The sequence below is a fragment of the Mizuhopecten yessoensis genome, unplaced genomic scaffold (assembly GCF_002113885.1).
Source record: "Mizuhopecten yessoensis strain PY_sf001 unplaced genomic scaffold, ASM211388v2 scaffold10397, whole genome shotgun sequence".
NCBI lineage: Eukaryota > Metazoa > Mollusca > Bivalvia > Pectinida > Pectinidae > Mizuhopecten > Mizuhopecten yessoensis.
This window is the reverse complement of record NW_018408526.1, coordinates 89,191-116,422: the sequence shown is the minus strand read 5'-3', so window position 1 is coordinate 116,422 and position 27,232 is coordinate 89,191. Positions and strand designations below refer to the sequence as shown.

The window sequence follows — 27,232 nt, the reverse complement described above, 5'->3', positions numbered from 1 at the left end:
TATCAGCCCAATGGGCAAGTAGTTCGTGGGCTGATATGGGTCGAGTAGGATATGAAAATGGTCATATGGTTAAAATTTGGATAATGTCAGATATGGATATGTAGTTAATAGATATACCATAAAGATAGGTAAAATTTTGAATTATTTGAAATTTTATTTGAAAACTAATGATAGGAGACAAAATTGAGGCATATATCTATGCCTACTTTGAAAGGGAAATGGCTAAAAGAAAATTTTGTCATAGATATCCCTCGCTCAACAGATAAATCATGATATTATACATACTTTTAATATTACAGGAGGCCCAATGGGCCTGAATCGCTCACCTGGTATTATTCTCACACTTGTAATCTTAAAAGTGGACTAATATACAGCTACAGTTACAAAATATCTGTGTTCGATACATTATAATTTGTTTAATTATTTAAACAAATGACGCCTGTGACCTTGACAGTCGAACAAGGACATTAAGTTGAACAGAGTTTATAGCCTTCCGACCCAGCATGCTTCTGGCCAAATATCATTACCCTGAACCTTTTGAATATTCAGAACAAGTCGTTTAAAGATTTAAACATATTTGTCCCCTGTGACCTTGAACATGGGCGAAGGTCATTTGTTTGAAAAAACTTGGTAGCCCTTTATCTTAGCATGCTATTGGCCAAATATCATTATCCTAGGCCTCTTGTGCATGCAGAAGAAGTTGTTTAAAGGTTTTTACAAATTTAACCCTATGACCTAGAATATGAGTCAAGGTCATTTCTTTTCACATACTTTGTCAGGCTTCATCCTAGGAACCTATCAGCCAAATATCAGATCTACAAGACATCAATATTACATTGAAAAATATCAGTAAGTCTACATAGACCTTTTGCAATATTTCAATATAAGACGTACATCAATTATTTACATATAGACCTATTAATGTTGATAATTTTAACTAACGCTGAGCAAGGGATAACTACAATGATCAGACAAGATTGACAGCATTCTGTCTGTTTTGTATCATTAGCATGTAAGCAATATTCAGCTAATGAGACAAAGCAGCTAGATGGCTGACAGTGTCTTGCTGACCTTCAAAATTTTCAAGAATTTTCTTTAAAAGGGTGATCTGTAGTTCGGTCTTAACCATCTCTCTCTCAAAGTAGGCATGCTGAATTGTATATACATCTTCAGCAGTTTTCTTCCTCTTCTGCCTGTCTGTGGCCTGCACCTCTTTTGTTCGGCATCTGTGATAAATGGCATGTAAAACTGAATTTAACACACACTTATGCTAATGCCAAATTCTTAGGTAAAATTACTTCCATAAAATAGAAAAACACAATTTAAGATACGCACCATTTAAAGTTTAATCCTCAAAGGTTGAAAGTGATCAAAAAGATGCAGTTACATTTTAATAATAATCTTTAAATGTACATGTAACCTATAGAATATAAAGGTAAATACCTACATGTAAATATATGCAAATGCATGATAATGATTTAATGTTTTTGTCCGTGACATTCTAACATTTCACATATCAATTTACCAATCAAGGTAGAATTTCAGGAGAAATATTTTATTTCATATGTGTGGTTACATTGGCCAATTTTCGTATATAAGGTCAGAATACTGATTGACAAATATATACTGCATGCCCAATTTCGCATCAAAGTTATACACAATAATCAAAATTGCAAATAAGCAACAAGTCAGTCAAGACAATGTTTAAGAAAAATGACCCATGTAATATACTAATCAAAGTTTGTACACAAAAGATTGCACTTATGAGTTATATACAATCATGTATGTGTATAAATGTTCACTGAAGTTGAATATTCATTTTTACAACAGATGCATTATATTCTAGCAGCTAGATTTATTTACCTCTTTTGTCCTTGTGATGATGCAGAGGATGCTGCTGCCTCTGGTGTTGCTGCAACGTCCTCTGCATCATCAGCAAACAACTGACCAGGAGGATGTTCTGTAATCCTCCTGATGGCTTCATCCCAGGACCTCTCTATGCTTGTTGCACTGCTGTTATGAACTGTTCAAGCACAAAGAAAGATGACTCTTACAAAATGTACAAGGGAGTGTAAATATGAAACAGACTATAGCTCTAGTCTCTACAAAATAACATTATATTTATTACTTATATGATAATCTTGCCTTATCATACATCAACATAAACACATCTTTTCAATTTATTTATGCCTGCTCTACCTCGTGGATGGTATGCAGAATGTTCTTTAAACAGACAAGTCATTTTACAGGAATGACATACTCTCACAAGTTGTTACAGGTATGTCAAATTGGCAAATACAGTGGATAGGTATAATTTAACCTTCGAACATTTTGTCTTGAATGCATATTACTTTGAAATGATTAACATGCTATATTTAGATGTTGATGGCCGATACCACGTGACTATTGTTGTCACAGACGCTTCAATATGGCAGCAGACGACAGTTTAGTTCTGAATAGAATAGAGAACCCTATTCGTTTGTATACATCAGTAGATCAATGCTGGTGGCGAGTGAAAAAACACACCAAAATCTGTTATTAACAGCTAGAAGTTTCTGTTTTCATTAAAATAATTACTTTATTAGACATAAATTGTAAAATTTGCACCGATCCATCTGTTACGGATGTGTACGTCTCTGGTATGGTATGTATGATCAGAGACATATAAGTATAGAGTGTATATACGTCTCTGGTATGGTATGTATGATCAGAGACATATCAGTACAGAGTGGATATACGTCTCTGGTATGGTATGTATGATCAGAGACATATAAGTAGAGAGTGAATATACGTGTCTGGTATGGTATGTATAATCAGAGACATATAAGTACAGAGTGTATATACGTCTCTGGTATGGTATGTATGATCAGAGACCTATAAGTAGAGAGTGTATATACGTGTCTGATATGGTATGTATAATCAGAGACATATAAGTAGAGAGTGTATATACGTGTCTGGTATGGTATGTATAATCAGAGACATATAAGTACAGAGTGTATATACGTGTCTGGTATGGTATGCTGGTTGATCATAACAATGATCATCATGTGCTATACAACTATAAACCACGATGGAAAATAAGCCTGTAAATCCAAAGCGGTCGAACTGCATTGTCAAGGCGAATGGTTTTGAACTGTGTTGACGATACAGTTTTGTTTTTGAAAAACTTGAGTGGAAATTAACTCCTTACAACTGCCATTTAACGTTTTGTGATGTCATGCTACAATATTTATAAATATATAGATATATGACGCACTTGTCCCTGGCTCGACCTAATTGTGATGAACAGTAAAATAAAAATAAATATTTTCGATTTTGGCATATATAGATATCTAACTTGGATCTAGCACATATTTACGTAATCAGAAAAAAATCTTTGATATGTACTGTTCATAAGCGCTTACAGATGTAACTCCGGGTCAATAACTTGAAATACCTTGTTTCATACTTGATGTAAAATAAATAAAAGTCGCACCCACAGCTCATTCAGGTACTGTCGATCTTAATCAATCATCATTTCATCTTGAACAAAGCTATGAAATGGTAATAGTCTGATCACCGTCTTGATATCGCAGATGTTTGTGATTAGGGGAACGAATGTTATATTTCAGAACAAAATGCCTATCAACAATTCCCTATCCCCACCAAATTGAATTACGACATGTAGACTAACTATTGTATTTCACATGGCTACCTATTCGTATATTACTTAAACCTCTCATACATGGGCTGTTATATGATTTAACTAAGTAAAACAACATCATTTTTCAAAGTAATATCTTACTTACTTTTATGTATAAAACTATGTGGGTATACATACCTTTCACAAGACATCGGATGTGGTCACGTGTATCTACCAACGGTCTATACGAAAGTAAGGGCAGAATTATTACATTTTCATGTTAATCCAAATCATACCTCATAACGGTAGGTGTCGCACATAAACAATCCTCAAATAAAACAAACTACCTCATTGTGCATCATAGTAAATATTACCCACTTAAATCGCCCTGTGCGGAAATCATTTCAAGTAAAAGCTGAAATAAATAAAAAAAAGAAATAGAATTGTTAAATACCCTTTTGTGAATTATCTTAGAGGGACTCGTGGCAAGAACAACGTTATGTACTGGTAAACTTTAAGCACGTGTTGGTATCACTGAAGATAATTCAGTGTAAACGGATTCTGTTATATAACTGAACTTAGATGACTTTTTTTGTTTAGTGTGTCGTTGGAATTTTAGATTTTGTACTACACCACATCGAAAAGCGCCTTCAATAATGAAACAGAGAGCGGACGTTCACGTGACAGGTGGATCAAACATATTTTCGCATACAAAAATAATTTGATGATATAGTTATATTTATTCTAAATTGATGAATTTAAATAATGTATTCATTGTTACTAAATGGACAAGATCGATACGTCGTTTAATCACATAATGTGGTCGAAAGCAATTTTCAAAAATCTTGACAAGGCCTCGTTCTATGGTACGAGATACGAGAGCTTTTCATTAAGAGTCCTTACGAGACTTATACCATCAACTAAAATGTAAATTTTACAGACATTGATTGATTCTGTATAGGATTACGCTAAGCAGTGGGCAAAACGAGAGCATGCTGAGTTAAAAAACACAAAAAAAGACCAAAAATGAAATATAGTAAGCAGGAAGTTGTCAAATTTATTGAGTTCCTGGCTGACAGTTTCTTTATTGAGTTCCGTGGAAATGCATTCCGGCATAATGTAGACATTTCAAAGGGAACAAACAATGCCTTCATTCTGTCGACTTGTTTTTGTATTCATATGAGGCTGACTAATTTTTGAGCTAATGACAAAAACCTACCTTAATCCTCTGATTTCATATTCAGATATATCGACAATGTTCATTCTTAAAACAGCAAGAACTGTATTGACCACGTCCATCCTGTCTAACCCCTTGAGTTTAAAATCGGAGACACTATAGATTCTGCTACTCAAGCTGCTTTCTTTGATCTTTACTGGCATTATGTCAAACAGGGATGGATTACTACTAAGCTGTACAATACACGGGACTATTGTAACTTTTCAATCGTGAAGTTTCCCGTTCTAGGTAGTAACCTCCCTGCTTTCCTACTACGTTACACGTGTGTTATATTCTGTGTTCAAGAGTTTGCTCTGAATACCATTGCTTTCGTGATAAATGTCGAGAGCTTATTGACAAACTTTCAAAACAGGAATGTCAGAGATGCAGGTTGATGAAGAATATGGACAGCGTTTATGGTCGCCATCAAGATCCCATCTGGAAATGTGCAGTTTCGTTGTGTGACTTGTAGGTCGCAGTTTTTGCTGATGCCTATTTGTGTGCCTTGTGGCTAGAGTACACTACACGACTTCTAAGTGTGAGGAGGTAACATTATTAAGACTTGACCTAGATTACATGGCGGACGTCGTGGTTGAAGTAGAAGACCCTTACCATTCCCGAACACTTTGGTTTTATTCCTCTTCGACTCACTGTTACAAGGGTCTCTATATAAAAAATATCCTTTGTTCATATCTTACCCTAGTTTAATGGATTTCTAGTTCAAATTGTAGTCTTGAAATGGCGTTTGGCGTATACAGAGATTTGCTGAGTGAACCGCAATTCACGGGTTGGTTTGGTTTAGTATTGTTTAACGACCTATCAACAGCTATGGTCAATCAAGGACGGCCTTCCCTGTGTGCAAGATGCATGCGTGTAGTGTATGCGTGTGTGTTTTGGGAGGCTGCGATATGTTCGAATTGTCTCCTTGTGATAGCGCGGAACTGATGCCGACTTTATAGTGTTACCTCACTAAAACATACTACCAAAGACACCCAGCAGGACAACCCATCCGGTCGCAATATACTGACAACGGGCGAATCAGTCAAATTCATGTATTATCATCAGATATTTTTGCCACGTAATAAACCATAGACATCAATAGCACATATGAAATATTACATATAAGAGTCTTTACCAAGTACACACAAATATATGAATTAAATGAACAGCCCCCACAGGCAATCTCCCTGGTGACTTTTATTAAGAATATTTGCATTTGGTGTGTTATTGAAAGGAAATATATATTACATATGTAGTCATATTTTCTAGCAATAATATTAAATTTATAAAACAATTGAATAAGAAAGAAAACATGATATTGCAGTATACAAATAATGAACTTATACCTGTGAATAGCACATAAAAGTTCGGAGGCTTAATTAGGTGTCCACTAAAAGGTTATCATATACAACATATTTTGGGAAAATTAAATTAATAATTTACAGTCTATGCTTTACAATATAACTTGTTGGCTTCCTGCATCGACACACTGTATCTTTAAATACGTACCTCCTCTCTTACCTCTCCAAGCCTACCTTTGTAATTTAGGCACGATGCTCAGGTCTGCTATTTCTCTCGTTACATCAACCACTTCTTTCAGTGCATACTACATGATTTTTGAAAGCTAAAACCAATACAAAAGTCTGAAAACGCCTTTAGATAAGACTCATACATTAACTCGATAGAAGTCTACTGTCAAATTTGTATTGGAAATGGCTGGTGTACATCTTTAATACAATATTCGAAACCTTTATACCATAAACCATTCGGCATTAAGCAATATATTTAAACTCCTTTTTTTACGCAACAGGTAAAAACTGTTTCATCCATTTTCGCTCCGAAATATCATACCAAATATTGGAATTAAGAATAATCAAGATTACGAAACAAACACGATAGAAAGAAAAGGAATGGAACATTTTAACCACAACTTTCAATATACCTCATCAGATGATGTTTGCGCCATTCTGCATCGAATCCAGTATTTGTTACCTAAGAAGAAGGCAGGATATACAATTCAGAATAAGATTCTTCTGTTTGTTATCAGTAATAAACGCAAAGGTTCAACACAAACAGGAATTGAAAACTCGACTCTGAACGGATGAAAACAGCTCACTAAGCCACATTACAAATTATAGAGACATGTTGCCCAATTGCACTCTGTTACTGCTTGGAGTCGGGGAAGGGGTGGTAATATGTTTTCCCATTCCACTACTCAAAGAATGATAAAAAGGGGTCATACAGATAACTCAGCTGGTGGCCCCCTTTCAGCTCTGTTAATCTTGACTTTACTGATCGGCCAACTCTGGCTTAGTGAGTGGTTTTCAGCGGTTAAGTGTCGACATTTACACTCTTTGCTTGACAATGACAAAGAAGTGTTCGAAAGCTCGCAAACTAAGTTTTTTTATTCCTGTTTGTGTTTAAAACAAACTTAACCTTTAGGATATGAAATTATTTTTGATTTCGGAAAATTACCATTTCTGATAAAGTGGCTGCACTAGAACACTAAAGTACAATACCATTGAAATCAAGTATTGATATATTGTTATCGTAACATTCAATATCTACGACATGACCACGTGTTCTCGATATGAGTAATGCTATCCCCTACTTGTCTAATTTTGTCACCTGTATATGTAGCAATTATTGCATATAACTACCATAGGCACGTATACATGACAGGTTTGTAACTGTCCTCTGTGTATATCATCTATATCAATATTTTGGTTATAACTACCACCTGTCTATAACTACCATACACACATAGACATGACAGGTTTGTAACTGTCCTCTGTGTATATCATCTATATCAATATTTTGGTTATAACTACCACCTGTCTATAACTACCATACACACATAGACATGACAGGTTTGTAACTGTCCTCTGTGTATATCATCTATATCAATATTTTGGTTATAACTACCACCTGTCTATAACTACCATACACACATAGACATGACAGGTTTGTAACTGTCCTCTGTGTATATCATCTATATCAATATTTTGGTTATAACTACCACCTGTCTATAACTACCATACACACATAGACATGACAGGTTTGTAACTGTCCTCTGTGTATATCATCTATATCAATATTTTGGTTATAACTACCACCTGTCTATAACTACCATACACACATAGACATGACAGGTTTGTAACTGTCCTCTGTGTATATCATCTATATCAATATTTTGGTTATAACTACCACCTGTCTATAACTACCATACACACATAGACATGACAGGTTTGTAACTGTCCTCTGTGTATATCATCTATATCAATATTTTGGTTATAACTACCACCTGTCTATAACTACCATACACACGTATACATGACAGGTTTGTAACTGTCCTCTGTGTATATCATCTATATCAATATTTTGGTTATAACTACCACCTGTCTATAACTACCATACACACGTATACATGACAGGTTTGTAACTGTCCTCTGTGTATATCATCTATATCAATATTTTGGTTATAACTACCACCTGTCTATAACTACCATACACACGTATACATGACAGGTTTGTAACTGTCCTCTGTGTATATCATCTATATCAATATTTTGGTTATAACTACCACCTGTCTATAACTACCATACACACGTATACATGACAGGTTTGTAACTGTCCTCTGTGTATATCATCTATATCAATATTTTGGTTATAACTACCACCTGTCTATAACTACCATACACACGTATACATGACAGGTTTGTAACTGTCCTCTGTGTATATCATCTATATCAATATTTTGGTTATAACTACCACCTGTCTATAACTACCATACACACGTATACATGACAGGTTTGTAACTGTCCTCTGTGTATATCATCTATATCAATATTTTGGTTATAACTACCACCTGTCTATAACTACCATACACACGTATACATGACAGGTTTGTAACTGTCCTCTGTGTATATCATCTATATCAATATTTTGGTTATAACTACCACCTGTCTATAACTACCATACACACGTATACATGACAGGTTTGTAACTGTCCTCTGTGTATATCATCTATATCAATATTTTGGTTATAACTACCACCTGTCTATAACTACCATACACACGTATACATGACAGGTTTGTAACTGTCCTCTGTGTATATCATCTATATCAATATTTTGGTTATAACTACCACCTGTCTATAACTACCATACACACATAGACATGACAGGTTTGTAACTGTCCTCTGTGTATATCATCTATATCAATAATTTGGTTATAACTACCACCTGTCTATAACTACCATACACACATAGACATGACAGGTTTGTAACTGTTCACTGTGTATATTTTCCATATCAATTCACTTGTTTTTAGGTACATGTACAACCTGTCTATAACTAACAAATGTACATATATATAGTTAATACCTCATCATAACAATAACCTGTCTGTTACTCAGGGATAAAAAAATAGCATCCCTGCGGATGTTTAATACCTAGCTCTCTTACTTCCACACACCGTCTTTTTTCATGTCGGGTTTACAAAATTTGTGTTCCCAATAGTAAGTAGGTAGGTTAAATACATTGTACATAGTAAGAAGGTATTTGCATTTTTCATGAATGCTTGATTTCGTGTAATATTTGAAACAAAAACCAATAAAGAGACGACCTTCATACTTATCATTATACTCCCCGTTTGAATCAGTTTTAGATATTTTTATTGACAATCTCAATCAATGTAACTCGTGTCATATTTTGGTGAACGCCAAAGCAAGAAATTGATAACACAATACCTTCGATAGCTCTCCGTGTATTCGATTGCAAGATATCTCTAAATTCGGCTAAACTTATCACATCCCATAAGGGAATCCTGGTAATGTAGTGAAACGTACTTACGTGATGGTAAATACACGCAGGCTGTTCCTTTAGGTGTTTACTTGTTCATTGTAGATACGTAATAACAACCTGCTTGATAACAGAGGTTCGCCAGGCTGAACTATTACAACTTACACAGGGCCAACATATCAATATGACACCTATGTTTACAAGTTTATCACATACATATCTCACCGTTCTAAATCGGATGTCGGAGTTTTATAAGATACAGAACAAGCTACAGAGCTTTTCTGGAGATATAGCTAACGGTAAACCGTTTGATTGCAATAAATATGAAGAACTACGACAAAGTTTAGAAAAGTTTGAAAAAGAAAAATGTAATGGTGCTATTTGAAGATCAAAAGTCAAATGGGCTGTAGATGGCGAAAAATACCAGTTATTTTTTTTAAAACTAGAGAAATATAGACATGTAGCGGGGTGGTTTCACAAATAACCAAGAGTTCTTTTCGATTCATATATATTCCCCAGCACTGACAAACATGGTTCAACATCATTCGTAGATATATAAATATAGATATATCTTCACTCTGTAAACAAACACAAAAGACTACATTTAACACAACGCTTCACAAGTACAATACATACAGTGTACAATAAAGAGACATAACTCTTGCAAACTAATTACTGCCTTCTACTTTATACTGTTTGAATTATACAGCATACATGGCAATTATTAATATTTTACAATTATCATTTCTCAATTATACATCTTTATTTTAATTTAAGTAATGTACATACCAATATCAGAACAGAGTCCAGGCCATATGTTATTTATACAGATGTTAATGGCACTACTGTACAGCTACACCACATGACTACTAGGGATATTTACGCTTGTTTCATTCGCTACTGCTTCAAAAGTCCCAAATCATCGGGATATTGATCATATTTTTTTTTCAATTATGTATATGCCATTTTTACCTTGTGATATAATTGTTCATTATCGTTTTGCATATAACTCCGTATTTACGATGGAGAAGTTAGAAACAATTGGCAAAGTAGATAGCGATACATGTCTGTTGTGCGATTCTGAGACAGAAACTTTACAGCATTAGTTTGCAGATTATTCAGAACCCTCTGACGTTTTGGCTTATATTATTACGTAAACAAAGATTGTTTTTCAAATGCTGATCAGAGTTACCTATCCGATATCATCTTGGAAAACTTACACTTTTGGAATATACCAGTAAGATTAAACATACAAATGTTTTTTTTTAATCAATTTTTCTTTTAGCAGTAGTGCATGTATGCGTTCCTAAAAGGCGTATTGAATATAAAGACGGTTTTTTTATGTAAACATTTCGTAAATATTTAGATTATATCAAACACCACTACCTCATGAAGAAGAAAGTATTCTTATAAAGAATATATTTTATTGCTGAAAATAAATTATCAAAGGAAGTTGACACTTATCTAGGCACTGAAAACATCGAATCTTATGTCTTATCACTATGATTTGTTTTTGTTCAACCCATTAGTAAATAAGCGGTTAAACATTGTAATTATCATGCTTATTTCATGTAGAAATGTACTTCTGTGATTTAATGAATGCTTTAATATGTGTTTTATATGGACTGTGAGGAGGCTACGGGGCCCAACCCCGGAGGTACTATTTGCTGGGCCTAATGCACAATCATTTTTTGAAGAAAAAAGAAAACAAACCGGTTTTGTCCGATCACCGAAAATAAGCATTACCGAGCCTGGTTAGTACTTGGATGGGCGCCCGCCTGGGAATACCAGGTGTCGTAGACTTTCTTTTTCTTTTCAAATATATTTTTCTTTATTGACACTTCTGGACATCGTTAACATTAAGATTGAAAATTATAATTTTACCCATTAATTGGAAAAACAGCACCTAGCACTCTTAATCCTGCGATCCGAGTTTAAGTTTGGGTAGGACCTTCACATTATTTATTTTACAGTATTATTAGGTTGGCGATTTTTTAAACTCAATTTTATCGCCATTAAGAAAATGTCTGCAAGAAGCGCTTTTGAATTCTTTTTTAATTTTGTAAGGAATCCTCGATAGTCAGGACATTAGTGTACCATTATTTAAACAACAAAATCACATGAAATTAAACAGTCTTTTTTAACTTAAACTATGCCGAGAAAATCAACGACATCGTCAAAACGTAACTCTTCATTTCAGCTATAACATCTCTTTTTTAATAATTTAAAAATTAAAACAAAATATAAAATGGAAGCGCCCACGAAGGGTCTCAAACCCTAGACCCTCAGATTAAAAGTCTGATGCTCTACCGACTGAGCTACGCGGGGTTCACGTTACATGAAATACTGTATGTTAAATAAAAAAAAGTAATACTGCCCTTTAGTAGAGTACGGTTAAAATCGATTTTAGTAGATTACATAAACTAAACAAAGGACTGGTCTGTTGTTTATTGATGACTAAACGTTTTAACATCGAACCAACCTTAGTACTGTTATCGACAATAATCTATCTTCTACAATGTAAACTTAATTCCGTGTCACATGACCATCACGTTATGCAGTGTATCCGTCGAAGTTACATTGCTTGGCGCAATACTCATGTACTAGCAACCATTGTGACATCAGATTTATAACAATAGGTCGGACCTCATGTCATGTGATGTAACATTGAAACAATACATATGACGTTGATATTACATGAATATACACTTTAAAAATTATAAAAGGCTGTCAAATTATTTCATATTGGATAAGACGTATATGAAACTCATCCTGAAGAAAAGGGTTTCGTCTGTTACCGTTTTAGAACTAAATTGTAAAAAATAATAAGGATAACTGTTACAGGTTTTACGGTATATTATTAAAACAATGTCCACTTTTGTTCATGAATTGCTTTGCGCTGATGCTCTACCGACTATATATGTACAGTACCGACACTGATCGTAGTACACACATGTTTTAAAATGTAACTGTACACACGGTTACGAAACATTTACGATACAGTGTAGTGTGAAGTAGTAATGACCGACTCTAAACTGTACACCTTTCATAACGCACAGAGGACATATAGAGGTGCATGTATAAGGGATTGAATTGCGGATACCAATAAAATATAATTCGATTCGGGTAGTTAAAACTACAATGCTTTCCTTGGTTTCTAACGAAGCTGCACATATATCACCATGTCTCCTTGTCTATGGCGACAAAAGTCATATTCAACGAGTCTCCGATAGTTAGTCACCGATTCATATTTCATTAATTGGATAAAACAGGTTCGGATCTTTCAATACTTTGTAAAGAAAACTTGGCACCTCATTTGGTGTTTTGTGTAAGTTACAATTTTTTTTTTCAGTGTTTCCTCGGTGAATTCTGCCGTTTACTTAACCTGATTAAAACGATTATAAAATAGTACAAAACATTGCTGAAAAAACCCAAATAAAAGGATGTCTTTCGAATGCGCCGGGCACAGGATGTATACCCTCTGGTGCATATTTGGTGCTTTTCATCGAAATTCCACGTGTATAGCATTTTGCTGTCTAACTACATTCTCAAGTTATTGGCTTTATTGGAATTAAACATCTCCAGATAACATTTCGCCGGCGGTTGCATACGTAACGAATATAACTCAAACCCTCTAAGCTGGATAAAACCCTTGACCTGCCATCCCTAAACTATCCAAGCCTTGTATATAATGTAAACCAAACCCTCCTCTCTCTATCCTTCCAAAAAGATATGTCGCTAAAATTGAAAGCTTTTTTTTATTTTGAAAAATCAATATCAAGCCTGGCAGCAATACATTATAACAGAGTTAGAGGAATTGTATTTAACGTAATGTATACACCTCTGTTATTTACCAATCCGTGTTCTATAAATAGTTGTGTGTTGTACACTTCGTTATGCATTAGGCCTACCTGCTCTGAGGGTATCCTGTGCAGGTTTGCAGGTCCTACCTGAGCATACTATGTGTGTATTATTTACGTCTGGTTGCAACGGGGACAAGAAATAGAACGGTGAGATATGTATGTGATAAACTTGTAAACATAGGTGTCATATTGATATGTTGGCCCTGTGTAAGTTGTAATAGTTCAGCCTGGCGAACCTCTGTTAGCAAGCAGGATGTTTATTACGTATCTACAATGAACAAGTAAACAGCTAAAGGATACAGCCTGCGTGTATTTACAGCCTGCGTGTATTTACCATCACGTAAGTACGTTTCACTACATTACCAGGATTCCCTTATGGGATGTGATAAGTTTATTCGAATTTAGAGATATCTTGCAATCGAACACACGGCCAGTCAAAAAAGGTATTTTGTTATGACTTTTTGCAGTTTTGACTCAACACAATATCATATGCATTTAAGTGTGAAAGATTGCCAATAAAATATCCTAAACTGGGTCAGAAGGAGAGTATTATAACGAGTTTTAAGGACATTCCAATATGGATGCCACACCAAACTGTATATCAAATTCAATAATGCACTCTGTTAGCATTAAACAATCCCTGTCACAAAATAATCCTCCTCCAATATTTCTTAAACATAATTGAGGTCCATGCACACTAAATTTCAGAAAAAAACATTCAATAACTGATGAAAAACTCACTTTTTATATGTCCATTTTCAAAGCTAAATAAAAGTCACAATTCAGAAAAAAACAAAACTTTAAACTTGTATATATCATAAGATGCATTTGTCGAGAAAAACATTTGCATTGGCTTATCTGTGCTTTTTTTATACCCATTCTCAACAAGATTAGTTATGTGTGATATAATCTATGTTAAACTTGATGTAAAGGAATCTTTTAAACCGAATATTCATGATGACATTTCGGTTATGAATTTGATTTTTCTGAAACATTAGCTGGTCATGCATGTATTATTTTGCGGATCATATTTTCGCGATATCGCTAATGCCCCACGAAATCGCGAAAATGTCATGCTAAACGGTATCTAAGGTATAGTTTGAATGCTGGGCTGTGTATATACAGCTTTGTACATAATGTAAGTAAAGACAGCATCATCCATACGGAGAACACATGATCATAGGCTGTGAAATGGATTGTACCGTAACAAAATATCTTTACCTGATGTAATTGTATTGTGATTTAAGGTTCTAGATCAAGACAGTGATGGGAGTGTTGGCACTATATCATTATAGCTGGTTTTGCTAAATAACCTCAATTGTGTATGTCCTGCTTTCTATTTAGGCTCGAAAAACTGGATTCGACGCAAAATGGCGCAAACGTGCTCCAAAGAGGTATGTTCTTGTGGTTAATATATTTCATATTTTCTTTACGAACTTAACTTGAGTCGTTGACTAAGATTCCAATCGTAATTATTTCGTGATATTGGTTATCAGCTATGCACCAAGTTAGCTATGCATTGGTGTGCCGTCTTCCGACCGTCCTCCGTCCGTCTTCCGTCCGGCGTCAACATTTTTCTTTTAACTACTACTCATAATAACCAAAGGCTTAAGGTGATTATATTGGCCAGTAGCATGTTTGGATGAGGGTTGTCGAGTTTACAACGATAATTGAATAAATGACCTTAACTAATATTCAAGATGGCATGGGTCAAATTTAGTAAAAACTTCAATCAAATACTCCTTAATAACCATAAAGCATAGAGAGTTGCTATTTAGCGTGTAGTAATATACTGGGATGAAGGGCTATCAAATGTGTTGAAATAAACGATCGTGACCTATATTCAAGGTCATAGAGGTCAAAATTGTTAAAAGCTTCATATGAATTCTTCTGAATAACAACAATGTCTAAAGATTGGATATTTACAAGTAACATGCTGGGATAAAAGGGCTATCAAGTTTGTTCAAAGGAATAACCTTCAACCATATTCAAGGTCAAAGGGGTCAAATGTGTTAAAAGTCTCTAAACGACTTCTTGTAGGCCTATGTTGATTATATTTGGCCATTAGCACACTGGGACGAAAGCCTATCAAGTTTGTTCAAATGAATGACCTTAACTTATATTCAAGGTCACATGGTGTCATATTTGAAAAACGCTGCAAAAGACGTCTTGTGAATAACCAAATGCCAAAGGAATGATCCTGACTCTTATTTAAGGTCAAAGGGGTCCAACGTCTTGAAACCCCATTAACATCTTCTGACCAAACAGAAGGCTGAGGTTGAGGATATTTGGGCAGCAGTGTCCTAAAATAAATTGTTATCAATTTTGTTAAGCTGAATGACCTTGACCAATGTTCACGGTCTCAAAAACAAGAGACTGCGGATCTTTTATTTGGCAATTAGCATGCTTGGGTGAATGTCTTTGAAAACATATTACCTTAACCAACCAATACAGTCACAGGTTAAATGTGTAAAAAACTTAAAAGTTTATTTCTGAATATCTAAGAAATCTAGGCTGATCACGTGATTGACCTTGACCCTTTCCAAAGTGACAGAAGTAAATATGCTTAAATTGTTAACATCTTCTGAACAAACAAGAAACCAAGGTTGATTATATTTGGCCAGTTTCATGCTATGATATACATGAAGGACTGTATAGTTTGTTTAAATGAGTGACTTGGACCAAATTTCAAGGTCATCTTTTTGAAATTTTAAACGCTAAATTGACTTCTAAATTATTAAAGATGGCGACCAATGTTTATGAATAATTGTTTATAACAACAATCTTAGTTCAGCTCAATAAAATATGGTCAAATATTCCAAAAAAAATGATATAAAAAGATACCTAAGTTGTAGAGTGATAAGATCTTCGAGGAAAGACTTGCTTTTACAGCTTAACAAGTTTCTGATATTCTTTTTGATAAACATATATCGTATCCTACAGGTTGAAAAAAAATAATGTAAAATTCCAGGTGAGCTTTCAAAGTCCCTTAACCTTTTGTTCTTTAATGAAATATTTGGTTTGAACTTCACGAAGTTAAAATTGAAAAGTAGTTTTCTATCTTTGTTTAAAGAAACTGATGTAATAATTTAGTAAATAGCGAATAAACATTTTCAATATTGAATTACACCTATACACCAGTCATTTCTTATACAAATGTGACAGTAGACATTTATCCAGTCAATGTATGAGTCTTATTTAAAGGCGTTATCAAACTGTTGTATTTGTTTTAGCTTTCACAAAACTTGCAGTTTGCACTGGAAGAAGTGGTTGATATAACTAGAGAAATAGGAGACTTGAGTATGTGTATCGTGACTAAATTACAAAGGTGAGCTTTTTCATATCATCTTATAGTCTTGGACAATATTTCAAATAGAGAGTGAAAGCACACATTGCAACATATACTTTTTTCGATGCAGAAAGCCACATTTTAATCTATTTACTGTTAATAATCAATTAGAAACCATTTCCCAAAATCCTTTTCATGTTTTAATTGTTTTATGAAATTAAAATGTTATTGCTGGTAAATGTTGTTAATTCCTGTTGATAACATATCAGTTCTTTTTCAAAGATTCTTGATACAGGTGACCAGATTGATTGTCAATGGGATCCCTTTTTAGCTCGCCTATTCGAAGAAAATGGGGCTAATGTAGTCACCCCGGCGTCGGTGTCGGCGTCCCACCTTCCGAGGTTAAAGTTTTTGGGCAAGTGTTTTCCAGACAGTGTTGCATCAACACACTCATTACACAGTTGTCTATTATGAGATTCACTTAGTTAAATTAGAGGTTAAAGTTTTTGGGCAAGTTTTTCCAGATACTTTTGGATCATCACACTCATTACACAGTTGTCTATTATGAGCTTAAATAATTTATATCGAGTGTAAGCTGCGTGCTGGACCATATTTTCATATTTCAGCGTCCAAAAACAGCTTTATTGGACTTAGTTAAATTTGAGGTTAAAGTTTTTGGGCAAGTTTTTTTCTGAAGTGATGAACAACCACCATCAATAGGCTGTTGTCTATTTTAAGGTTGAAGTATTTATATCGAGTGTTAGCAATGTTCTGGACAATATTTTCATATTTTAGGGTCCAAAAACAGCTTCATTGGACTTTGTTAATTTCTTAACAATCACACATCACATAGATGTTTCTTAAGTCTACAGGTATATCCGCATATACTAACATTTCAAAATTAACGGTCCTCGACGTATGCTGGTGGTAAGTGAGGTGGCAAATAAAATGATAGGCACTATATCAACGTTTTACTTTACATATGTTTCTATTGATAGTTGCAGTATTATAATAACACATAGGCGAGCTATGCTGTTTTCCAGCAACTCCTGTCCTCTTGGCATTCAGTCCTTTATTTAATTATCGTGTTTTTGCTTACTTTATTAAGACTACTTAAGTAATATCGCGTCCTAACACCGATAACTCGGGAATTGATAAAAAAAATCCATAAAATATCACAATGAGCAGAATATATTCATCAACTTTCATTATCACACAAAGAAATAAGCATATTTTCCCATGATATCACAATTACAACCATACAATTGCCCATAGTCTTCATCAATCTCAATTGCCCTGTGTTAAAAGTGTGTCCGTCAGCTGTCGACATTTATTAAGCAAGTCATGATATTTGGCAAAAAAGAGTATGCTGATTTTGATTCACTTTCAGAGACGGTCAAATATATCAGGTCCATCATTCAAAAGGAATTAAATGCTGGAAATCGAAAATGAAAACAGAACACAATTCTGATTGACTCTGTGGCATTTTACGACAGTCGTAATCTGCCACAGATTACATTCCGGTTATAACAGGAGTCTATCGATACTTTAGATTCGTTTTGAGATGCTATCATAGCTTTGCACCATGCGTAACGCTTATATCTCTAGTTTCTACGTTTCAAGCAGGAGCACAGTTGTAACGGTATGTGTAACAAGAATATATAGGATGCACAGTAGTCCAGTGGTAGGACGCCGGACTCGTGACCGAAGGGTTGCGGCTTCGCGCCACGGCACGGCAATGTGTTGTATCTTTGAGTAAGATACTTTACTCCGCTTGTTCCAGTCTACCCAGCTGTAAATGAGTACGTGGTTTGGCAGTGCTAGAATTGTTGAATGCTAGCTGTTAGCGCCGAAATGGCAGCAACGGCTGTATGCTCCCCAGGGAGTTGAGAAATGTATTGGCTGGTTGCAAAGGCCCTATAACCACGGATAATCATTTGTGAACCGCTTTGAGACGACCTACGAACTAGGTTGTGATAAAGCGGTATATAAGAATCTCCAATTATTATTATAATTAATATGCTGACGCACAAAAATTCAACTTTATAGCGTTTGCTTTTAGTTTAAAACCTTGTTATTAACGGACATATACTAATTTTCAGAAATGATCACAGGAAAAAGTCGGATACTAATATGACGTATCCATACTTTTACTAAAACTAAATAAAAATTTTCGACAATTATTTGTATTGCTTTCCGCATAGAGCGCTACGTGTACATGTATGACCCCATGGTCGAATGGTATACACGTGAGTCGTTTATAGGGTTGAATTGGAGGTAGCGCAGGAAACTCTGAGAGATTAAAATGATATTTCTCTCCAGTAGTTCAGACCACATAACAAAGTTAGGTCAAACTAGTAATGCTCCAGTGCCTTGGGACAGATGTTGTTGCCTCTTATGTTTTCCTGTTTTACATTTTCGTAAGCAAATAATATGAAACTGGATGGAGGCAGTTCCCGTGTGATTTCTGCTTAGTAGACAACATCAAAATATTTAGAAATAAAAACAAATTCTCCATTCCAATTATCTTTCCTTTTTTCAATGTTTAATGTTCAAATTAGTGTAACCCCCACCGCCCTCATAAAACATAACAAATATTTTCCCAAGACATAGACCTCCCAATAAAATCCTATACAATATTGTAACACGTGATTTATATTTACTATTATGCACCATGAGATGGTATTTGTTTGACTAGAGGATTGCTCACGTACGACACCTACCGTTACGAGTTATGATTTGGATTTACATAAAACACATACTAAGTTTGCCCTTACTCTCTTATAGACCGTTGGAAGAAACACGTCGTGACCACATCCGATGTCTTGTGAAAGGTATGTATACCCATATTTAAATATTCGCGTTATCTTCTATATCAAAAACCAGATCCTTTTGAAAGTTTTGAGCTCATAATACTGTTGTTTCATTGCAAGTGTGACGTCACTATGATAACGTTGGAGATCAATTGCCGATTTTTTGGCTGTATATTATGTTTAAATTCAACTTCATGTTTGACACACATACATGCTTTTTTGTACCTTTTTTTTCAAATTAAATACGGCATACACTTCAATTAAGATTTACTGTGTTGTGGTAAGGAAGCTAAAAATCTGCAAAGAAAGTTGATTTGTGCGTAACGAAAGGGTAAAGGTATGAGTGGTTGAGTAATATAAGAATAAGTAACCATGTGAAATACAAAAAGAATCATCTGGCTGAATAATATCTGAGAAAATTCCAGGTCATTAATTCTTATATCATATTTTTTCACCTATATTTCTCTGTAGAAGTTTGAGGTTATCATTGCGAATGCATATTTTGAACAGATAGGTAGAATGTGGATTTGACGCTTTGAAGGGTCTTAAGTCTTGTATTATACTGTTGCCCAGGGAATACTTGTATTATACTGTTGCCATGGGAATACTTGTATTATACTGTTGCCATGGGAATATTGAAAATTAGGTCGAAAATAGATTTGACTTTCACTACTTTCTCTTCTCCCCGAATTCCTAGCAAATCATATTATGCATTAGTTTTTGTTTTTAGAAACTTGGACTCTTTTCACAACCATAAATACAAAAGTAAGGACGGTACAGGAGATACTGGAGACCAAATTGCCACACGATTTTAATATATTTGACACACCGGAACTGGAACAACAGGTGAACACATTTTCAGTCACAGATAAACATCATTCTACCCGACAAGAGTCAATGAGAGCGGTAGCGCCTTTTTCTGTGAAGTTGCCATCAACACTGCCTATAAATGTGTCTACACCATCCCAAACCAGGGACTTAAGTTCATCTAAAATAATAATTCCAAAGACACCTATTCAGAGCACATCGTTACCGCCCCGTGCGCCGATGAACGACGTCAAAGTTTTGGTAAGAAATGTCAGTAAAGCTGATGGAGTAGAAAACACATCTCTGGATGACGTCATGGTGAGGAAAGACATCAAATCGTATGACGCAGAGTACACATCTACCCATGGTAATGATTTTGGTTTGGCCACATCCAGGTCCTATCCGACACCTGGAATGGGGACAACAGTCTTGAATCCAGACCTCCAGCTAATGATGCAAACACAAACAGCTGCCAATGTTCAGGATTATGAACACTTAGTGGGTTGGATGTGTGAACAGCGTTATACTGGCGATGGAGATGTTGATGGTCTTATTAAATGGTATGTTTTATATTTTATCTTAACCATAATAACTTATATGCTCTTTCATGATGTAGATTGAGTTACGTTGAGGTTGCAGTTTGATTAAACTGAAAACAAATCTGATTTGCTAAATTTTGTTTATTCTACGAAAACTTTCGAATATACTCTCATTATACATTTTGAAAGGACTTCGTTTTATTAACGCACAACATAACAACACAGAACATACTACACACATCGTATGACAACATAGCAAAAAAATACACTTAACAATATTAAGCATACATCACATATTACACAACACAGACCTTTCGGCCACGTTGTGAAATAACTTACCATCTGCTATTAGAAAGTCAAATAACATGGCCAAATTCAAGAGGGACATCAAAACTCACCACTTCACGTCTGAATTTTAGAATCCTTGCAAAGACTTCATGTAAATACCACCCTTTATTTGTTCCATTATGTGCACATTGCTTGTTTAAATGTATAAAAGTGATTGTTTCACAATTATAACTATTACTATTATCCATATGTTGTAAAGCGCTTTAGGGTAATTTTACAAATTATATAGGGCGCTATATAAATGTATATTATTATTATTATTTTATTATTATTATTAAAACACACGTACCATATAACAGACAATGAAAAATACAAAATATACTGTATACATCATTCAACATACACGTAATAAGAATCATAAAACGCACGACATACATCATAAGTCTCCAACACCCATCATGCAACATACAATCTATACTTTGGGTTGTCGGGTAGCACAGTGGATGGCGCACTTGCCTTTCACCGCGGAGGCCGGGGTTCAATTCCCGATCGGGAAAGGTATGGGGTCACCTGCCAGACTACGTGAGTTTTCTCCGGGTACTCCGGTTTCCTCTCACATTAAGACCCATCGCGCATCCGGGACAGCAAGAGTGATTAATATAGCTTGAAATAACTTCTTCAACAATTTTTGTAAATTAAATAAAGTTTATTTTTAAGATATATACTTTTAATTACAATATCTATCCAATAGGCTTTTCGAGGTGTTGTGTGAAGAAGTCTTGGCATGCGTAAAACGAGGATTTCAACATCTTGATATCTGTATGTATTTCCTAATACTTTATTGTATTTGACGACGATAAGATGTTATAATTCTGGTGTGCGATTATCAAAAGGCATGTTTAATCATGTATATAAAAACTTTCAAAAGTCATGTTAAGTCTTTGGCAGCGGCCTTATGTCATATATTTTAACTTAGAAAGCATATGTAAAACACATAGTTCACTTGAATATCGTAAATCATTAATCTTTTCATAAGTTTGTAGTTATAATTGGCCTTTGTTCGTTAGCATAAAACCTGAGGAATATGAGCTGCATAGACTGTAAATGTATTTTTCGGTATAAAATTAAAGACATATCCCTAGAAAAGAACACAGTTGGTTTTGACTTGTCCTTACAGGATTGTTAATGAGTGGAAATACCACATTCATTTGGTAAAAGGTATCAGCGCAGTGTAATTATACTAATTATCAAATGTTATAGTAAAATGACGTTAACAGATAGCATTGCTTTTTGACACCACGTGTCAATGGTTTTGTTTCAGTTTGTTAGACTCAATTACACCAATCTCTATGTTTATTGTAGTTTATATATACACACAATTTAACTTATGTTTGCAATTTATTTTGCAGTTTCTGGCGAACCAAATTTTGAAATGGCCGATATCAGACCCTTTCTTTTGGAAATTAATGAAGAAGTAAAAAAAGGTAAATGTGAATTTAAAGCGCACTTATATATAATGAACTTTGATATAAGAGTGTGTGTGTGCTACGTCCACCTTTCTTAGAGTTCATATGTTGATTAGATTGATGATTAAAAATGGCCTGGTCTGGAACCTTTCTGGGAGGAAATAATTATCAAATTTAAATGTTGTTTTTGATGCTTTTTGTGGTATTTAGGATTTATAATAACATTTATCGATATGTACATGTACATTGAAATTCATTTTATGAGATTACAACAATATCAACCACGTGCTTTACCTTACAATGTACGTGGCAGATTGTGAATCTTTTAAATGATCTTTCCAAGTCGTAACTTGATTATATGTACACAAACGAATTATGGAATGCATATATCTATATTCGTTTTATCAATTTTACAAAGATTCATAAAAAAGAAAATGTTCAATGTATTTGTAATTTTATTTTCAGTTAAGCATTCACAGTGTCTGCCAGTCCGGGGAAGCGGCCCTGATACCATTTTGTGCCTAGACACGTCAGAAAGCATGAGCGGAGAAAATTTCCGCAAAATGACCATTGTTGCAAATCAAATAATTGATGGTAAATCTCTTTCTTTATTCTATAATATTTAATCAGCTATCTATTTCAAGATATCATTGTAACCGCATCACATCAAGTATTGATAATTGCATTTTTCTTTATTTTTTTCAATTTCTAAGACTTCATACATATACATTGTTTATAAAATTTGGAATAGATTGATATGTTCAGGTATCTCTTATTTACATACAAAATTTACATAAAAAGTTATATAATGTTATGACGATAAGAAAAGAAAGCCATACGTTGTCCGAATATTCTCAATAGATCTAAAATATGATGTAAAAATACAAAGACGAGCTATTTAATTTATTAATGCTCATCCAGAGACTAGTAGTAAGACTGTTCCCTTACAAAAAAACATTTGCAAAATTTCAATATGTAGGTATTGAAGAGCTTGAAAATGATCGGGAGTTGCAGGGAAATGTAGCAGTGACCACATTTGGGACCCAGTCTTGTGTAGCCCTCCATCTCACCAATGACTACTCACAAGTCAGAAGTGTAATTGGTAACCATTTTACACCAACGGATTGTTTTTCATATGGAAAGGTCGATCGTAGATCTTATTATTGACACTGACATAGAATAAAGAACAGTTATTGCTATTTTATAACAGATGTGTGGTATTCTTTCAGTGTCACGGGTAAATAGTTTCTTACTAGATAATTGTAAAATAAATTTCGACCAAATGTTTCGTTCAAATCTTGGTAATTCATAAGTTGTCAGTTTTTGTCAGTTATTTTATATGTTGATAATACTGAGCTTGTAAGGTTGTGTAATTTCCCTTTGAGATTTTCTTGTTGCTGAAGGCCCAAGTACACTCTATCGTGGCCTATCGATGTCTATTGCAGCTTGCATTGGGAACTGTACGTATACATTGTGTTATGATTCTTAACCTGCATGACTAATGTAGTTTAATTTCATTATCTTACTTTCAACATAGTTTAAAAAAAATGAAAATTTTAAACATGTGTCAGCAAGTTAAATCTCTTCAAATAAGGGAAAAAAAGTGTTATGTATTATTTTATGTTCTAGTTTTAATACTTAATGTGTACGACATGTTATTTTAACTATTAATTGATATATAGTAATTATAAAAAACAAGTTATACTTTTCATGACTAAACATAGTGAATTGATAAGATTTCCATACATAACTGAGAATATGCATCATAAAGGTGGTGAATTATATTCTTTTATTATAAATGTTTCTAGACGCAGACGTTTCGGTTAACGATGTCCGCTTGATGGCTCGCGTCATAGTGTTGACCGATGGAAAGTTTTCCAATAAGGATGCAGAGGACGAACATTTTCAGTTTGATCCAAAGAATGATATCATGGTATTCCATTTCCATTTACTAAACAATATATAGTCGTATTTATCAATAAGCGAATCCTCATGAAAAAAGGAGAATGAATGAAATCATTCAAAATAAAATGATTTTATAATATTTTTCAGGTCCCATCAGCAGCAAACCTGATGAAATTCCATGGGATTGTTTGTTACTGTGTTCACGTAGGGGCCTCAGCAGAATCGGTATGTTCATCAATTGTTAAGAAGGATTTAACATGCAAATGCTGGTTTAATTGTTTAGTAGGTGCAGCAAACAAAAATATTAAAGGATATTTGCAGCAAAAATAACAATATATGTATATTCACTGCATAACACGGCTGTAGTGTGGTAGATGTGGAAGTTAAGCATACTTGCCGTATCGACTACACCCGTAAATTTAGACTAAATCCAAGACATATCGCGTCCTCAAAGTGAGAATCAGGGTAGTAACAGCAAAGATATTGACAGTGACCATAAAACCTGCCCATAGTCATATATAAAGCAGGCTCTTGGTTTGCATAACTCCTTAAACATTTTTCACATAGAGCAATGGTTAAAATCGCGTAACATAACCTGTTATATGTAAAATAAATGTTCTACTTTTTTCCCAATTACTATTACAAGCAGTACTGTATATATTTTCAACAAAGATATGCTAGCACATCATTAGGGTTTTTAAACGGTAAGATACATTAATAAATTTAGGGAAGTAAGGGGGCGTAAACACAATATGAAGCGAATCGTGTTCAAACAATAGTTTTATATATCATTGTTTGCATTTTTCCTGAATGACTTTGCACAAACTGACAAAGAAAGAAGCCTTACTTGTCACATTCTTTTGCGTATGGAGTAAAATTTAATAAAATAGTAATGAATTACGGCAAAACTGAATGGAGAACATCTCAGGTAGTGAGTGCCCTTAAAACCACTTGATAAATAATGTATTCAAAGTTTGTCAAAAGAGACGCTGTCATCACATGAAAAATGTATGCCAGTTCTTGTGTATTATGATCAAAAGGATTTCCTTCCTGGAACAATCTTGCAACAGGTCTGAACTATTTCTTTTGGTCTAGCCGGCACAGTAAATTGTACAGAAAGTCATTACTTTGGGCGATTTCAGGAACTGCTGCAAATATTAACAAAGACTACAAACGGCAAAATATTACCTGATGACAATGTTGATGAACTCGTCAAGATGCCAACGCATTTGGTAAGAAATCGCTGCATTACGTTTATTTAATAAAGGAAGGAAAAGTAAACAATAATATTATGAAGACATATTTATCTCCATTATTAACATAATATTGCTACGTATGAAAAAAAAACCATTAGTTATATCATCTATCTGCTCTAAATCCTGATTTGTAGAATACGACTTCAAGTGGTACATTTTGTACAGACACGAAACACAGTTATTATATTAATGTTCGAAAAGCCCCCGCCCTTTCCTTCTGTAGCAGTGAGAATTACTTAGAGTATATCTCATGTTAACTTATGGTATGTGCGTTTGATGCTTTTCAACGTGTTTTTGAGTTTTGCAGTAATTCCTCTTTTCTTGTTTTTCATATAATTCGTGTTTGCAATTTTTACCTACATGTTGGCATTATGGCTTTCATTTCAAGTTAGTCTTCATATCATTTCAGGTTGTAGCAACCAATCTAATTCGTCAGTTTCCAGATCTTGTTGATGGAGAAAACGACACAAGTGAGAACGAAGAAGCTACACTCCAAGCCCTCATGGATTTAGAAAGTTCTACAGGAGAGGCGTTCAACAGAGATTTTTCCGAGTCAGAAAAAGTAAAATTATCTCTCTCTCTCCCTCCCACCCTCCTATGATCTCGATCTCGATCGATCGAATAAATATAGGGTGCATATTTTATATTAATACATAATTGCTGGGTACATATCATAACACTATACCAGTCCACACAGGTCTAGGTACAGCAAGTATGATGTCGACAGACTGATAAAACGCCCGTGAGAGTCAGACGATCTGGTGCTAACGGTGGTACATATTCATCGTGATCCCCTGAATGCTGGATTGACAACGGCTTTACATGTAGTATCAGCCTTAGTGCATGAGCATAATGTTTTATTTTTATTTCAGGAAAGTATTATCGCACTCGCCATGAATATCTCCAAACTGCCATTAACAAAGGTCTCGGAACAAAATGAATACCTTGTTCAGGAACTCGAGTTAGAGCTGCCCCCTGTCGGAACGCGAGTCAGACGTGGTCCAGATTGGGATCCGGCAGACGCCAATGACTCAAATGGACCTGGCACAGTAGTTTGTCACAACAATAACGGTAAATATTGATGGGTTACTTGAATACTAATGTTCACGGAATTATAAGTTTGTCAAATGGTTCCTATTAAATAGCATTTATTCATTTTGAAAATCGAAACGTTTTCTCATTTCAACAGCTGATATCACTATGTACTATCTAACTGATAGACTATATAAAGTAAAATATTTACATTTGTGATGCAGTGCCTCTAGATAACTGTACCAACTGAAAATGTTTGCATGATTCAATAAAAGCAAGTGTGTAGTAATATTAACAGTACTACATGTACCGTTACATGACCTATGACACCCCC

General features: G+C 34.6%; 1 protein-coding gene, 1 long non-coding RNA gene and 1 other non-coding gene across 11 annotated transcripts in view; 1 reads left to right on the top strand and 2 right to left on the bottom strand.

Annotated features, from left to right (window-relative positions):
* Positions 1-932: 932 nt before the first annotated feature.
* On the bottom strand, positions 933-9,864 carry LOC110460426. Its single transcript, XR_002464014.1, has 6 exons — positions 9,692-9,864; positions 6,781-6,830; positions 6,374-6,462; positions 3,821-3,864; positions 1,864-2,023; positions 933-1,226 (listed from the first exon to the last, which is right to left on the bottom strand). It is a non-coding gene; the product is annotated as an uncharacterized LOC110460426 (long non-coding RNA).
* Positions 9,865-11,895: 2,031 nt separating this feature from the next.
* Positions 11,896-11,968, bottom strand: Trnak-uuu. Its single transcript has one exon. It is a non-coding gene; the product is annotated as a tRNA-Lys (tRNA).
* Positions 11,969-13,563: 1,595 nt separating this feature from the next.
* The window catches only part of LOC110460427, a 28,480-nt gene continuing 14,811 nt past the window's right edge, over positions 13,564-27,232 (top strand). For 5 of the 9 annotated variants that reach the window (XM_021513307.1, XM_021513302.1, XM_021513306.1 and 2 more), the window contains exons 1-15: positions 13,564-13,843; positions 14,848-14,897; positions 16,737-16,831; positions 19,580-19,626; positions 20,336-20,972; positions 21,991-22,058; positions 22,649-22,723; positions 23,171-23,299; positions 23,685-23,807; positions 24,091-24,165; positions 24,514-24,638; positions 24,758-24,835; positions 25,753-25,842; positions 26,276-26,428; positions 26,739-26,937. In XM_021513307.1, coding sequence (XP_021368982.1) covers positions 14,874-14,897; positions 16,737-16,831; positions 19,580-19,626; positions 20,336-20,972; positions 21,991-22,058; positions 22,649-22,723; positions 23,171-23,299; positions 23,685-23,807; positions 24,091-24,165; positions 24,514-24,638; positions 24,758-24,835; positions 25,753-25,842; positions 26,276-26,428; positions 26,739-26,937 — 1,918 coding nt within the window. In that variant the 5' untranslated portion in view covers positions 13,564-13,843; positions 14,848-14,873. Of the gene's footprint in view, positions 13,848-14,847; positions 14,898-16,736; positions 16,832-19,579; positions 19,627-20,335; positions 20,973-21,990; positions 22,059-22,648; positions 22,724-23,170; positions 23,300-23,684; positions 23,808-24,090; positions 24,166-24,513; positions 24,639-24,757; positions 24,836-25,752; positions 25,843-26,275; positions 26,429-26,738; positions 26,938-27,232 lie in introns of all 9 variants that reach the window. The other 4 variants (XM_021513309.1, XM_021513303.1, XM_021513305.1 and 1 more) reach the window with 4 other exon arrangements.